Raw genomic sequence first — 16269 nt, 5'->3', positions numbered from 1 at the left:
AGAGATCACTTAAAAATAAAATCTTAAAAAATGAATATCTGCTGAATACCTCCTGTGGAATAGGCACAGAGCTGTGTTGAAGAAGCAAGTATAACAGAGAAATTCCAGAAGAAGGAAAGACACACGACAAGTAGATGAGTAGGCAGTATGCTACACGTGGTGATGGAAGGTTGCTCAGGGGTCACTGTCAGCGCAGGATGAGGGGGCCACTGGAAATACGTGCAGATTCCCAGGAAGCCTCCTGGGGGCGCTGCATTCGGGCCAGCTCTTCAAGTCTGAGTCAGAATGAGGCAGGTGGACAGAGCCAGAGCCGGAAGGAAGCTGGTTAGAGGAGGAACAGTGTGCAGAAACCAGGTGAGAAATAGCGGTCTGGAGCGACTTCAATCCTGATTTCGCTACTGCAGTGTAGTCATGTGCATTTTTGAAAAAGGTTTATTTATTTAGATTAGAGAGAGAGAGAGAGGGTGCATGAGAGCAGGGGGCAGGGCAGAGGGAGAGGGAGAGAGAGACTCTCAAGCAGAGCCTGGAGTGGGGCTTGATCTCATGACTCTGAGATCACCACCTGAGCCGAAACCAAGACTAAGAGGCTTAACCACCTGCCACCCAGGCCCCCCAGTTGTGTGCATTTTTTTAAAAATAAAATACTTAATCTCTTTTATTCACTTTTATTTTTTCCAAAGAGGACCTGGAATTGCTGCTTGACAGAGTCAACGATCTCATGGAGTTCCGCATTGATGCCGTTCTGGAAGAAATGAGCAGTACGCCGCTTTGCCAGCTCCCCCAGGAGGAGCCACTTACCTGCGCAGAGTTCCTCCAAATAACAAAGGTTATTAGGAAATTGCTGTTTTTATTAAATTTTTTTTTGAGAGAGAGCCAGAGGTGGGGGAGGAGCAGAGGGAGAGGGAGAGAGAGTGTCTTAAGCAGGCTCCATGCCCAGCGCGGAGCCATGAGCTGAGCCAAAATCAAGAGTCGGAAGCTTAACCAACTGAGCCATCCAGGCGCCCCTTTATTAAATTTTTTTTAATGAAGGGCATTTTTTGAAGTATAAATTAATTTTTTTTCTCTCTGTGATTGGTCTGTGATAGATGGGATCAAACGCAGAGCCTTCTGACAGTAATTTGAAACTGAAGAGGAACGAATCTAAGGAATCGCCTAGCCGTAAAGAACAGATCGTTTCTTTTCAGATCAGTGGGAGGGAAATTGCCATGGGACACATTTCTCTTTTTTCCATATTTTGTGAAGAATTGAGCTATTTAGTTGAAGTTTCCAATAAGCTAGTGCTAGTTAATAAAACATTTGTTTTCAATAGCTTCGGGACAGAATTTCTTCTTTAAACATTTCTGGAGAGCATCACGTCCCAAACTGGTGTTCTGTGGTACACAGGACCGGAGCCACTGCCAGGAAACCAGGAAAGCTGGGTCTGTGTTCAAACTGCTCAGGGTAAAGGCTGGACTCTCCTTTCCCCTTGCAGAGTCTTTACACATTAACATTGTAAAATGCAGTCAGAAGGTCTCTTGGAAAAGAGCCCATTTAACTTTCTTTGACCCCTTATTTCTCAAACTTCTTCTGCAAATGGAACACTTTCTTCCCTATGCTTGGATTAAGATCCTAGAAACAGTGCTCCCTCCATGAAGCAGCCTTTTGGGAAGGTCATTTTAGCATCATCATTTGCAGTGTTCCTGGTGGGCATCCTGAGTATAAGAATTCATCAGTGATGATTTTGGTATGTCAGGAGTACCCACGACCATCTCCACTAGAAGAATGATTTATAAGAATGGTGGATTAAGATTTAAGATAATGTTTAATCTTAGATTTAATCTTCAGATACTAGATTTGTGAGAAGGACTCCTGGAACTCAACATCTGTTGCACTGAGACTGAGATTTCCTACAGGGATGTAGTAAAGACACGCAGTCAGACCCTAAGGGAAAAGAGGCGGGAGTTTGGAGGAACGCGTGTGTGGGCTTCCTTATGCTCTCTTGCTCTCATGAGGGGCCACACAGAGCTCACTCTCTCCCCAGCAACAAAAATGCACCAACGTGTTTGCAACATTTCTTCCCTGGGAAAGCCCATGGGAAGCTCAGTGCCTGAGGTTTTTAATGGGTCTGGCTACATAGGCACCATCTGCCCACCATGGACCCAAATTCAGATACCCAGAAGGAAGACAGGTTTGCGGCATTAACTACACCGTTTGCACAGGCTGTGCAGGCAGAGTGAGCCAGTCTTACCAGCTGGGGAGCTGTGGGAACCTTCCTGCCATCCAGGCCCCCAGACACCAGCTAGAGACCAAGCTGCACACAGAATTGCAGTCTCAGGCCTGTCCTGGCAACCCTTTCCTGCGTCTGCGGTAATCTTCAGTTTACGTTAAATTACTGTTAGATAATCAAAATTAAATGTTTACATTTTAGAAATTCTCTCTTTCCTCCTTTATTCAGACTCATGAACTGTGTCTAGAGCCCTAATTCCCCCAGTCCCCCTGGCTCATTTGTCATGATCTTGCCCTCTGGGCATATCAGTTGGCTCCATGGTTTTAATATTACCCCTATTCTTAGGATTATTGTATTAAAATGTTTCTTTCAAATGTAAGCCTAAGTTTTAGAATATTTTTAAAAACGGAAAAAATAGTATTTTTATCAGTTAGACTGCCGTTGTTATAATTTTGGTGTATTGCCTGTTTATATGCCTCTTAGTAAAGTTGCAGATAGTGTTTTTTTCTCCCACTTAACATTTTTTCAAGAAATATTTTTCATGTTGCTATGTGGCTTTCATGGTCACCTTTTTAATGATGCCTTCAGAATGTTCTATTGAGTTTATGTACCTTAATTTACTTACTCGTTCCTCATTGCTGGACATTTGGATGGTTTCCAAAGTTTTGCTATTTTGCCAAGAGCTGCAATGAATATATTTATATGTATCATGTTTTTCCCCTCTAGGAGTATTTCTTTCTTCAAAGCAAAATTATTGCATCAAAGAATGTAGCTTCATTTAATAGCTCTTAATATTTGTAGCCAAATTACTTTTCAAAAGGATGGCATCAACTTACAATTCCATCAGCAATGTGTTAGTACCAATTTCACGATCTTCCAAAAGATACTGTTTTATTGTAATTGTAATAAATGATAATAAAGATTTTATAATGAGGTATATAATAAAACAACAAATTTATTATAAATAAAATACAATAAATTTATTGTAATAAATAATCAGAATTCTAATTTATTAATTTTAGTTTAAGTAGCAAAATCATAGAACCTAATTTTAATTTGCATTTTGATTACCAAAATCAGTGATTACCGATTAAGTGAGTGCTTTCCCAAATCCCTTGTTTACTTTTTATAATTCATTTATTCTTCAACAATTTTTATGGTGCTTCTGTGCAAACCACTGCTTGGAGATACAGCTGTCAACAAAATAGATGAACTCCCTGCCTTCATGGAGCCCTTTTCAAGTGCAGCATACGGAAGAGCAAACAAACAAAAAAGCCAAGAAAACAGAAGTCAGGTGGTGATAAGCTCAATGGAAAAAAATTAAGAGGGTAATGAAGTAAAGGAGTATCTGACAGAGTTGTGATTTATGTTGATGGACAGGGATAACTTCTGTGATTACATTTGAGCAGAGGAAGCGAGGGAGCAAGCCATGGGAATAACGCTGGGAAGAGAATTCCAGGCAAAAGGAACAGAAAATGCAAAGGCCCTGAGGCAGAAACTTGTTATGGTAGTTGGAGGAAGAGGAAGATGTTGCACTGGTGTTCATCTAGTATGTTTTTATGCTGAGGGGGAAGGAGAAAGGGAATGGTTAATAAGCATGGAAACCGGGGAAGGAGGGGAGTCTGTGATTTAGACCTCAGGTTAAGTAATTATTCTTAAACAGAAGGGGAAATATTGCATTACTGAAAAAGGAGGAAAAGGGGTTAATGATGGAAGCCAGTTTGTCTTCTGGGTGAGGGCATGGGGTCAGGGAGTTGGGTGAGTCCCTGTGTCATTTGCTTTGAGCTATGGAAATCAAGGTCATTAGCTGAGTATGTGGAAGAGGATGGTGTAAAGATTTGAGGACACAAGGATTTGAGGATACAGCTGATATGGGGCCTGGTAGAGGAATGTGACTATAGTCATGTAGAATCATTCCTGGGTAGTGTTAGGGGCCTGACTGAATTTGAGGACCACGAATTCCCAGTACAAGGCGCCTGCATTGCCTTGACCTGTGTATGGAAGTGGAGAGGGTTGGTTACCTGTTTCACATGGGTTGGGCTTCTCCTGGGTGGGGCAGTGGAAGGCTGAGGGAATGACAGAGTTAGTAAAGATATTGGCGAAAGAATGGTTGAAGTGAGAAACCAAGTCATTAGGAAATAGTGTGTAGAGTGAGGGGATTTAAGATACAGACTTGAAAAAAATATTAGTGATCTCTCAGAGAACAAGGAGCTGGTTTCTGTGGAATGAGATGAATAAGCCTGGCAAATGTAGGTCTTGTGGTTATGTGTGATTTGCTGACTAGTAATAAAAACAGTACTTACCCATCACTATTCTAGTATTTTACATATGTTATCGTATGGAATATTCCCCAAAACTAGGTAGGTTCTATCATAATCACCACTTTTCAGATTAGGAACCAAGAATTTCCCAGAATCATGCAGAGTTAGGACTTGAACCCAGGAATTTTGGTGCCAGAGTCTATACTTATCACCGGAAGGTGCTGACTCTATCCCATCCCTTACCCAGTCTCCGACCCTCCTTTTTTTCATAATGGTCTCAAGGCTAGGGATGGTGGTTGGTAGTTGGGTGAAGTTCTGAATTGGGAGTGAAGTTCTTACTTTGTATTTTATTTGATGGTAAAGAAATTTAATAGTTTATTTCAGGACACATCAGAATGTTCCTATGTTAATGGTATCAAAATGCCATGTGCCCTGCAGCAGTGGAATGGAGGTGAAAGTCATTGGTGATGAGGAGGTAAATGAGTCATGAAGCTGACGTTTGGAGTAGATGGTCCACGAGCACATTAGAAGAGTCTCAAGATGAGTAATGGTGGGGCTTGGAAAGGGACTGGACCCTGTGACCAACCAAGAGAGTCTATTATTGCATGGGCTTATTGCCCAACCAGGTGGTAAATCACTGACTATCTATATCATCTGTCTCTATCTCCATCCATCCATCCATCCATCCATCCATCCATCCATCCATCCATCCACCTATTATCTGTCTATCTCTACAGAAGATCACAGTGCCACAATCATATTACTTTATACTTGTTAAATCTCATTCTTCAGAAACACGGAATCTCACGAGAGGGGAGAGGAATCTGTGAATTAGGGGCTGACTCTGGCTTGTTGCCAAAGGTGAGGAGAGAAGGAAGGCTGGCTAGAGCAGATTGATGTGAAATAAAGAACTCTTCATGGAAAGAAAGGCTGCTGATGAACTTTCGGATTATTTCCCCCACTGTTGGAGAAGTAGGTGTAATTTTGGTCTGCCTGTGCTGTTCCAGTTGGTTCCCTATCTTTATTTTATTTTTTTTAAGGCTTATAATCTTTTATTAGATTTATTTCTAGTTACTTTATATTTTTCTTGCCATTTTGCTTAGGACATTCTTTCTTAGTTTTCAATTACTATTTTCTAAATTCAAGTATACTATACAGTGTTACATTAGTTTCGGGAGTACAATATAGTGAGTCAACAGTTACTCAGTGCTCATTGTGATAAGTGTGTTCTTTTTTTTATAATAATTTTTTATAATGTTATGTTAGTCACCATACAGTACCTCCCTAGTTTTTGATGTAAAGTTCCATGATTCATTACTTGTGTATAACACCCAGTGCACCATGCAATACGTGCCCTCCTTAATACCCATCACCGGCCTATCCTGATCCCCCACCCCCTCCGCTCTGAAGCCCTCAGTTTGTTTCCCAGAGTCTATAGTCTCTCATGTTCATTCCCCCTTCTTTGTACCCCCCCTTCCTTCTTCCCTTTCTTCTCCTACCAATCTTCCTACTTCTTATGTTCCATAAATGAGTGAACCATATGATAATTGTCTTTCTCTGCTTGACTTATTTCGCTTACCATTATCTCCTCCAGTCCCGTCCATGTTGCTGCAAATGTTGTGAAATCATTCTTTTTGATGGCTGAGTAATATTCCATTGTATATATGGACCACATCTTCTTAATCGAGTCATCTGTTGAAGGGCATCTCAGCTCCTTCCACAATTTGGCTATTGTGGACAATGCTGCTATGAATATTGGGGTGCATATGGCCCTTCTCTTCACTACATCTGTCTGTATCTTTGGGGTAAATACCCAGTAGTGCAACTGCTGGATCATAGGGTAGCTCAATTTTTAACTTTTTAAGGGTCCTCCACACTGTTTTCCAAAGTGGCTGTACCGACTTGCATTCCCACCAACAGTGTAAGAGGGATCCCCTTTCTCCACATCCTCTCCAACATTTGTTGTTTCCTGCCTTGTCCATTTTTGCCATTCTAACTGGCGTAAGGTGGTATCTCAGTGTGGTTTTGATTTGAATTTTCCTGATGGCTAATGATTTTGAACATTTTTTCGTGTGTCTGTTAGCCATTTGTATGTCTTCATTGGAAAAGTGTCTGTTCATATCTTCTGCCTGTTTTTTGATTTGATTGTTTGTTTCATGTGTATTGAGTTTGAGAAGTTCTTTGTAGATCTTGGAGACTAATCTTTTATCTCTAGTGTCATTTGCAAATATCTTCTCCCATTCTGCGGGCTGCCTCTTAGTTTTTTGACTGTTTCCTTGGCTGTGCAGAAGCTTTTGATCTTGATGAAGTCCCACAAGTTCATTGTTTCTTTTGTTTCTTTTGCTTTTGGAGATGTGTCATGAAAAAATTTGCTGTGGCTGATGTCAAAGAGGTTGCAGCCTAAGTTCTCCTCTAGGATTTTGATGGCTCTCACATCGAGGTCTTTCATCCATTTGGAGTTTATCTTTGCGTATGGTGTGAGAGAGTGGTCAAGTTTCATTCTTTTGCATGTAGCTGTCCAATTTTCCCAGCACCATTTATTGAAGAGACTGTCTTTTTTCCACTGGATGTTTTTTCCTGCTTTATCAAAGATTAGTTGCCTGAAGAGCCGAGGGTCCATTTCTGGGTTCTTTATTCTGTTCCATTGGCCTATGTGTCTGTTTTTGTGCCAGTACCATGCTGTCTTTGTGATCACAGCTTTGTAGTATTGCTTGAAATCCAGCAACATGATGCCCCCAGCTTTGTTTTTCCTTTTCAACAGTTCCTTGGCGATTTGGGGCCTTTTCTGGTTCCACACAAATTTAAAGGCTGTTTGTTCCAGTTCTTTGAAAAATGTCATTGGTATTTTGATCAGGATGGCATTGAAAGTGTAGATTGCTCTGGGTAGCAGAGACATTTTTTTTTAAAGATTTTATTTATTTATTTGAGAGAGAGAGAGACACAGCCAGCGAGAGAGGGAACACAAGCAGGGGGAGTGGGAGAGGAAGAAGCAGGCTCCCAGCGGAAGAGCCTGACATGGGGCTCGATCCCAGAACTCCGGGATCACGCCCTGAGCTGAAGGCAGACGCTTAACAACTGAGCCACCCAGGCACCCCAGCAGAGACATTTTAACTATGTTTATTCTTCCGATCCATGAGCATGGAATATTTTTCCATCTTTTTGTGTCTCCTTCAATGTCTTTCAAGAGTGATTTGTAGTTACTAGAATATAGATCCTTTACGTCTCTGGTTAAGTTAATTCCGAGATAACGTATGATTTTTGGTGCTATTGTAAATGGAATGGATTCCCTAATTTCTCTTTCTTCAGGCTCATTGTTCGTGTATAGAAATGCAACTGATTTCTGAGCATTGATTTTGTAACCCACCACATTACTGAATTGCTCTATAAGTTTAAGTAGTTTAGGGGTGGAGTCTTTTGGGTTTTCCGTATAGAGTATCATGTCATCTGCGAAGAGAGACAGTTTCCTATATTTAATGCATTCTTTTACAGGATGCCTGGCCTGGATTCACATAAGGGGTGTGGCCAAGACTGTTGGAGGCCAAAATCCCATCTAGATCTTGAATCTGTGGCATTACTACTGTTACTGATGTGGTGTGAAGAGCTAGACAAACAAATATGACACTGTGTTAATTGTTCTTTTTTTGATAGGACCTTTGTGTAAAGGGTGCTCAGATACTAAATTTTAAAAGCTCATTAGTGGAGGAAGCAGTGAATGAGCTAATAAATATGTTGCTGGATGTGGAAGTTCTAGCCAAAGAAGAAAGTGACAAAGTGTCTAATGTGAATAGTGCTGATTCAAAAAACAAAAGTTCAGGTAAGAGATGGTGTCATGGAAGGGTCTTATTTTTCTAGGACATTATTGAAAACTAAGATTTCATTTCCTACGTAGTGATTGGTCTCACACTTCTGTAAACACTCTCCCAATTTTATAAGGACATTTAGAAATCTGAAATTATGATTCTGAGCATATTGTCATTCCTCCCATTATTTTTTGTTAAACTGTACACGCATGTACCTTATCAGTAGAGTAGGATGGATGATGGATTAGAATTCCCGTTGGAGTACATCTGCCTATACTAAAGCAAACCTTTCGTGGGCCAGATGAGGTCACTGAGAGGCAGGGAAGGAAAGTGATTCTCCCAAGGCTTTATGGCTATTGATGGAAGAAAGAGCATCAGAACCCAGGTCCCTGAGGTCTGGTCTTGTTTTTACAGCCATAGCGCCTGTCTCTCCTCCTGTTTCCTCACATGGAGGAGGAGAGGCCTCCATCGGCCCACCTGGTGCCCCAATTTCTTCTTCTTATTCTTTGATGGATGCGCTTTCAAGGAAATCTGATGTTTAAGTATTATTCAACTTGCATGTAATTATCTTAATTTTCTTCCCTTTAATTGCAGTAGATGGTTCTGTCTTTCCCCATCTCTCTCAATCTTCTCATCTTGTAACAGCAAAGAGAGAAGGAGGAAAGTCTGACACCTTGACATCATCCCTTAAGGCCCCGGCAGGCCTCCCGCCTTTGGCAACAATCCTGAGAAAGAAGAAGGAGACTGAGGTGTTAGAGGAGGAAGCCTGTGGGCTGCTGTCCCATTTCAACCACCAAAACATGGACGCGCTCCTGAAAGTTACAAGGAACGCACTAGAGGCCATCCGCCGGCGGATTCATTCCTCCAACACGACGAACTTCCGGGGTAATAATTCCGCACAGTCTGCCTCCTGGCAGGCTAGACATGGTTGCTACTTGTGTGTGTATGTGTGTATTCCTGTTATTCTTAAGAATTTTAAAAACCCACCATTTATTGAGAGCCTCCTTGTCAGTTTATACTTTATGAACTTTGATTATCCCAACAGTTCTATGAAGTAGATCTTATTAATCCATACTCTCCAAAGCAGAACATTTCTTTACTATTTTTGCATCAATTTAGTACTTTCCAGCCGGTTTGTTCATTCTTAATATGATCATCTTCTCTACAGCACAATTCAGAAATGGGTGTTGCATTTCCCAGATGAGCCGCAAAAATCCATCCAATCTAGAGACATTCTGAAATTAAATTTTAAATTAAAAACGAAAATACATTATTAATTAAAATTGCAAAGTGATAGGGTAATAAACCCTATTTTGAATATTGGCATTTAAGGGGAAGCATCTCTTATAGTTCAAAGTAGATGAATAAAAGTGGATACATTGAAGAAATTTTTTTTTTTTTTTTATTAATAATGATTTTTTATTATATTATGTTAGTCACCATACAGTACATCCCCGGTTTTCGATGTAAGGCTCGATGATTCATTAGTTGTGTATAACACCCAGTGCACCATGCAATATGTGCCCTCCTTACTACCCATCACCGGTCTATCCCATTCCCCCACCCCCCTCCCCTCTGTAGCCCCCAGTTTGTTTCTCATAGTCCATAGTCTCTCATGTTTCATTCCCCCTTCTGATTACCCCCCCTTTCTTTATCCCTTTCTTCCCCTACTGATCATTCTAGTTCTTATGTTCCATAGATGAGAGAAATCATATGATAGTTGTCTTTCTCTGCTTGACTTATTTCACTAAGCATTATCTCCTCCAGTGCCGTCCATGTTGTAGCAAATGTTGAGAACTCATTCTTTCTGATTGCTGAGTAATATTCCATTGTATATATGGACCACAACTTCTTAATCCAGTCATCTGTTGAAGGGCATCTCGGCTCCTTCCACGATTTAGCTATTGTGGACATTGCTGCTATGAACATTGTGGTGCATATGGCTTGAAGAAATTTTTGATTGGTAGCATGGAACCAAGAGTTCCACGCTTTTAGTTCCAGATAGTGCTTTTATTTAACCCAGGGATAGTATTAGAACTTATCAAGCATTGGTCGATATGCTGAATATTAAATCACATGTCTTTCCCAACTTTATATATTACAGGTATTTCCAACTTTGTAAAGTTACACACACACACTCACATTTATGTATTTATGCCTATGCTGATACTCACACCTATAGGCAACTTGAACAGTCCCTTGGATGTAAATGATGAGTTACGCCTTATTTCTTCTCCACTCTTTAACTGCTCCCAGTTTGGATTATATACACACTGTGGTAGAAGAGGCATAGGTTTTATGTGACATTCCAAACTGGTTATTTGTTCTGACCTTGGCTTATTGTGACAGCTCTTCTTGTTCTTCATGCCTCGCTTCCTTATTCTACATTTAACTAATTCGTTGGCATGCTGGCGTGTGGACAGCCTCATTTGCAGTGTTTTAGGTTACAGTTTCCATCATTAAGCCAGATCCACATAGTGGGTGGCCTTTTATGGAGTAGACCGTATCAGCAGAAAATGTGTTGGGTTCCACTGAACTGCTGTTATATTGAGCAAAATGAGTTCCCCCGCAGTTTTCATTCATCCCCCATATATTTGTCTGATAATGTATCTCTTATGTATTGTTCCAGGTGCTTTAATTTTCCTGGTTTAAAAGGAAATAGACCCCATTTTACATTCGTAAGTCTTCCCTCTTTTATGTTAACTCAGACAGTAAGAGTGCCGCTAGGCTGAAGCGGAGCAGCCCACCCATATTCCGGGCAGGCATCACTCTGGCCATTCCCAACATCGCCGTGGTCCCTGCCCTGGAGGACCTACAGCAGACGCTGAACAAAGCCGTGGAGTGCATCGTCAATGTCACCAAGGGGGTTAGACAGTGGAGCAGTGAGCTGCTCTCCAAGGTGGGTGTGGGATGAAGGCTTCATTTCATATGGAAGCTGCTGCTTTTATGGATGGGACTGAGCTGAAAAATATCCTTTTACTTTGTAGAAAAAGATGCAGGAGAGAAAAATGGCTGCTTTGCAAAATAATGAAGACAGTGATTCTGATGCTGAAATGGGTGAAAATGAACCTCAAGGTGAATGTTTCTTTAGTTCTTTCTAACTATTCATTGAAAACCAACATTGATGGAGCTCAAATGGATTTTTTCCCTCCATGTAATTCCTAACTCAGTGTTGATTGGAATATTAATCTACAAGCCAGTTTTAAGTTAATATATTATAAAAATCCATGTATTTTAATGGCTCTAATATAAATCGTGTGTCTTTAGTGTATACGTCACAGATTTGGCTGTCTCACTGATTTCTGTCCACTGTAATGCTAGGAACGGGGAGGATAAGAAGGACTTCAGTCTCATGAAGTCGAGCACATGAGCAGGGGGAGAGGCAGAGGGAGACAGAGAAGCAGACTCGCTGCTGAGCGTGGAATCCAATGGGGCTTCATCCCAAGACCCTGAGATTATGATCTGAGCTGAAGTCAGATGCTTAACCTACTGAGCTGCCTAGGGACCTCCAAAACTTGATAGTTTAAAGATTATAATGTGGCAGCTCTGAAAATCTGCTAATCTTCCCCCCGACAAGAGTCTGTTGTTACTGTTTGTTTCGTTATTGGCTGTATTGACTTTCCGGGACTAATTCTGTAAAATTTGTCTTTCCCGTGGTGTGCACTATTATAGTCTCTGATTGGTTAGTTTGAAGGTCAGCTATTGATTGCACAGAGATTTCCTTAATCCTTTGAACCGTTAAGTCTTATACCCTTTGCTTGGGAATGGTATGGGTGCTGGAGCACCCTGAAAGCTCAGGAGGTTTTCAATACTGCCTTAGCTTTTATTTACTTGATTGTGTAAGGCCCAAGTAAAAGATTGGGGCATTTTAGGTCTTTCCTAGGCATGTGGATAGCTCTGTACAGATGCATGACTTTCTAGAACCCCAAGGGATAGGTCAGGGCTTCACAATGCCCTCTGTGGATATCCCATTCCCCGGGTCTTTAATTTTTTTGGTCAACCTCTTATTTGCCTCAACTAATATCATTGTCTCAGTCATCCGTGAAGTTAATTGTTGCTGAGTGTTTTTTAACAAATGCCTGTGGTGATAAGGATTTTTTTCCCCCTTACTCAGTGAGTTCTGAGTCAGGTCAAGTAACAATAAACTCTGAACGGGGCATTTCCAGAGAACTTCCTGATGGGTCAAAGAGTGACAATTCTCGGGCTTCTCGAGGAGCTCCCAATGCAGTCTGGCCCCTTTGGTGACTGCTAGGCTGTGGCTGTGTTTCTCAAGGCGACCACATTGCCACCGAGGGGGCCGTGGGCCTAAGGAAGTTAAAACACCTCGAAACTCACTATTGGTACCACAATTTTAGCATTTTTTTCTGGAATAAAGAAGCACTACTCGGCTTGTTGCCAGCTTTGGTTAATGTCCAGAGTCCTGAAAAACTGATATTGACAAATGTTCCTCATTTTCAGTTGCTTTTACAAAGGATAAGATTGTCAGAGGTTCTTCCTTTACAGAAATATCTTCCTTTCAGAAATCCCCCTCATCATGTTAAAGCATATTCCCTATGCTGTTGATATAAACTTTTTTTTCTCTCTCTCTTTCCTTTTTTTTTCTTTTAGATACCTTCGAGATAGCATCTGTAAACTTACCCATTCCTGTACAAACCAGGAACTATTATAAGAATGTGTCTGACAACAAAGAGATTGTGAAACTAGTCTCTGTGCTTAGCACAATCATCAACTCCACCAAAAAGGTATGCCAGAAGGACTTGCCGTCAGAGCCCTGCACTTTGCAGTGTGTTCCTGTGCGAGGTTGAAGGTCACAAGCTTGTCCTAACAGCCTGTGCCTTAACCATGGTGCCTCTGGTGGGGAACTATGGAACCTGGCATGTGTTTGGCAAACGTTTGTTTAACTAAAGATTTTTCTTCCTAGATTGCAAGGTGACAAAGAACAATTATTCCTATGTTTCATATTGTGTTCTAATGCTGTAAACCTATGTATTTACTGATTGAGTACAAATAGACCTAATCGTTAAAAAATTTGATATGTTTCAAAGCAAACTGGTGTTGCATTTCACTTTCAGAGAATCAGTGATACCAGTACTGACTAGTATCATTTGAAACATAATAAGATTTATAGTCTATTTTTCATATTTGTGTAGTCAGGTAAATATCAGCTGAAAATTTATGTGTATTGCCACTTGGAAATAAGATAATACAGAGAACAGAGCAAACAGTAGTGTTATCGGTACAAACTTATACTCGACAGGGGTGTAAATTCAGGTTAACTTTTCTTCCAACCTGCTCTTCTCTCAGCTTTCCTTTTTCTGTTCAGGTGAATCGGTTCTTGCAGAACAATTCAAAACCCTGAAGTCAATTTCTACTTAAAAAAATCTATATTCACATTGCCCCTAAGACCTGTTGACTCTTCAAAAATGTCTCTCAGTGTTGAGGGAATGGTTGTCATTCTGCAAATACATCTTTTCTGTTAGTCAGTTCTGATAGAATGAGCTTCATTTGTTTGAAAACATTTTGAAAAGCTGCCATTGCTGTAACCATGTGAAGAAATATTATTAAGTTTAATTTTCATGTGTTCCTGAGGGAACTGGAAGCTTTTGCATTTATGCATTTTCAATTTTCCCTTCTTAATATATTAAAGGCCCTATATTTAATTTTGCCCTAGGGACAGTGTTCACATAATTCAATTTAACAAATATTTATCTAGTGCTTAGTTTATCAAGCTCCATATAAATGATAAAGGTAAGTAGTCTATAATGATAATAAACATTCAGATCTATTTTTGAATGTTGCAGTAATCATGGAAAATACAATAAAATAAATCAATAATGAAGCTCATTACTTTCTCTGAATATAAGCATCCATGATTATGAAAATCGAAGGGTAAGTCATAGTAGTTGAAATTAGCATACTGCTGGCGACAAAATGCTTATCTTTATATTATTTCTGTTACGTTTGCGTTTATATTATATGAAGGAACTGTGCAAATCTCAGGCACTTAGAATAACTCGAAGGACTTTTTTCGGATTGATGAGATGCACAAATTGTTTCCGGAAGAATAAATACACACTTAGTCATCGTACTAGACATGGCCAGCCCTTTGCAGCCAAGGACCCTTCTGGGTGATTCTGCCTCAACCATGGAAAATCCTATGATCCCAGCCCTTTTCTTCTTGCCACAGCTGATTGGATCAGAATGTAAATCTGACCTGCATTCAGCAGATCCATAAGCTAGCCATCAGCTTACAACACTGCCTGCCTTGAAAAGATGAGCTGGACTGAACCATCGAAATCACCTTGGCAGAAAAATAACTTGAGCAGAACAGCTCTACACATGTAGTTCAGGCAATTCTTCCTTGAAACTCTAGGTTACTTCCACCTTATGTATTTTTTATTTATTAATATACTTTTGACATTAAGCTTTTACTTTAATTCCCGTATAGTTAACATACAGTGGGTTACCTCCACTTTAAAAAGTTCCAATTTAATAAAGAGTGACACTGTCAGAAAAGATAAATGACAGTCTAAAACTTATTTAGTTAGGGTATATTCTTAATATTATAAAGTCTAGGGTGTTAAAAGAGCTCAGGATTCTGGAATTTCTACCCATTTTCAGTCAACTTTGATAATCTGTAATTCATTCTCAAGACATCATATGCTTGTGAATGAATGTCTTCACGCTGTTGAAATACATACTGGGTATGCATGTCAACATCTCAGCCCAAGCCGGGGGATAGGTTTGGTTGGAATAAGTAGTGGCAGGCTTAGCTTTGTGCATTTTAATGGGTGGGAATTCTCAATAGCTATGAAACCTGAAGCACTGTGAGGGACATTTCAGCTGCGTGTGGGGAGTGGTGGAGTAAAGCTGCTTGGTTTTCGTACAGGTTGGTAAAATTTACTGAAGTGATTGGGCCATTTAGAATGCTGTTGGTAATACCATATTTTTTCCCCCAAATAATGGCATTTTCAATTTCATCTCAGTTTAAAAATTTTTTCTCATGTAGCTGTAACTCTGAAATTATAAGCCAATAAGAAAAGTCGATTCCCAACAGGTATAAACATTAGAAATGAGGAGCCAATTCTTTAATTATTTGTAGATGATAATGATTATCTTCATGTAAATCCTCAAGGCTAATCTAAAAAAAAAAATGGCCCAATGAGAGTTAAGTCGTTAGCTGAATGATCATTATGGTCATTTCTGCTGTAATACAATAAACATATTCCTAAAAATCCTCTTTTGCAAGGTTGTATGTTTACTATAACATGGATTATGAGAAAAAGAGGTTTGAGGCAGACAGTCAAAACCTAGAAAATTTTGTAGTTACAAAAACTATGACAATCACAGTAAAATATTCACCCATTTAATAATGGTATAGTGAGTAAAGAGCTTTATTATCAAAGGTGAAAGAAACTTGGTGAAAGGTGGGTGTGAGAAACAGTTGAAGCTGCTGAATTATGGAAACAAGGATAAATATAGAAAGATCAGGTTGGACTATGCAAAGAACATTCTCAAAGGAAAAAGTTGTGTGGAAGGCCTGTGCCCCTCCATGGCCTGCTGCTTTAGCTGGTACAGAACAAAGTGCTGGGAAAAATAGCATCTGATGTGACCTCATAATGTTGACATCCTTCTCTAGTTTACCAAATGTGAGTGAGACAGTTGACCTCACAGAGGCACACTTTATAGCAAACAGGACTGCTTTTTAAAAAATCAATTTTTTAAAACTTATATGCCATCCATAGCCAGTTATAAAAACAGTAGAAAAAGATTCTTTTTACAATAATCATATCATTGAAAAATGCCCAGGAACATACATGATAAAGGGTGTGTGAGGTCTCTATGAAGATTCCCATAACAGTTAACAAGTAATTTAAAATAATTAGAAGATTTGGAAAGATATACTGTGTTCCTGGATGGGAAGATTTCATATTGTACAGATGTCGTCCCAATCCAATGGTTTTATACATTTTATGGGATTCCATGCAATCTTCCAGTGCAG

The 16269-nt window shown here is 40.0% G+C and overlaps 1 protein-coding gene across 1 annotated transcript in view; it reads left to right on the top strand.

The window, feature by feature from the left end:
- Nucleotides 1-16269, top strand: part of DNAH5 (dynein axonemal heavy chain 5) — a 253231-nt gene that overhangs the window by 85236 nt on the left and 151726 nt on the right. Inside the window, exons 17-22 of the mRNA XM_057312162.1 lie at nucleotides 681-826; nucleotides 8116-8281; nucleotides 8913-9152; nucleotides 10976-11166; nucleotides 11255-11342; nucleotides 12876-13009. Of these exons, the coding sequence (XP_057168145.1) occupies nucleotides 681-826; nucleotides 8116-8281; nucleotides 8913-9152; nucleotides 10976-11166; nucleotides 11255-11342; nucleotides 12876-13009 (965 nt within the window). The remainder of the gene's footprint in view (nucleotides 1-680; nucleotides 827-8115; nucleotides 8282-8912; nucleotides 9153-10975; nucleotides 11167-11254; nucleotides 11343-12875; nucleotides 13010-16269) is intronic.

Source organism: Ursus arctos, unplaced genomic scaffold (assembly GCF_023065955.2).
Source record: "Ursus arctos isolate Adak ecotype North America unplaced genomic scaffold, UrsArc2.0 scaffold_15, whole genome shotgun sequence".
Taxonomy (NCBI): Eukaryota; Metazoa; Chordata; class Mammalia; order Carnivora; family Ursidae; genus Ursus; species Ursus arctos.
Note: the sequence above shows the minus strand (reverse complement) of the source record. Positions and strands in the feature narration are given on the sequence as shown.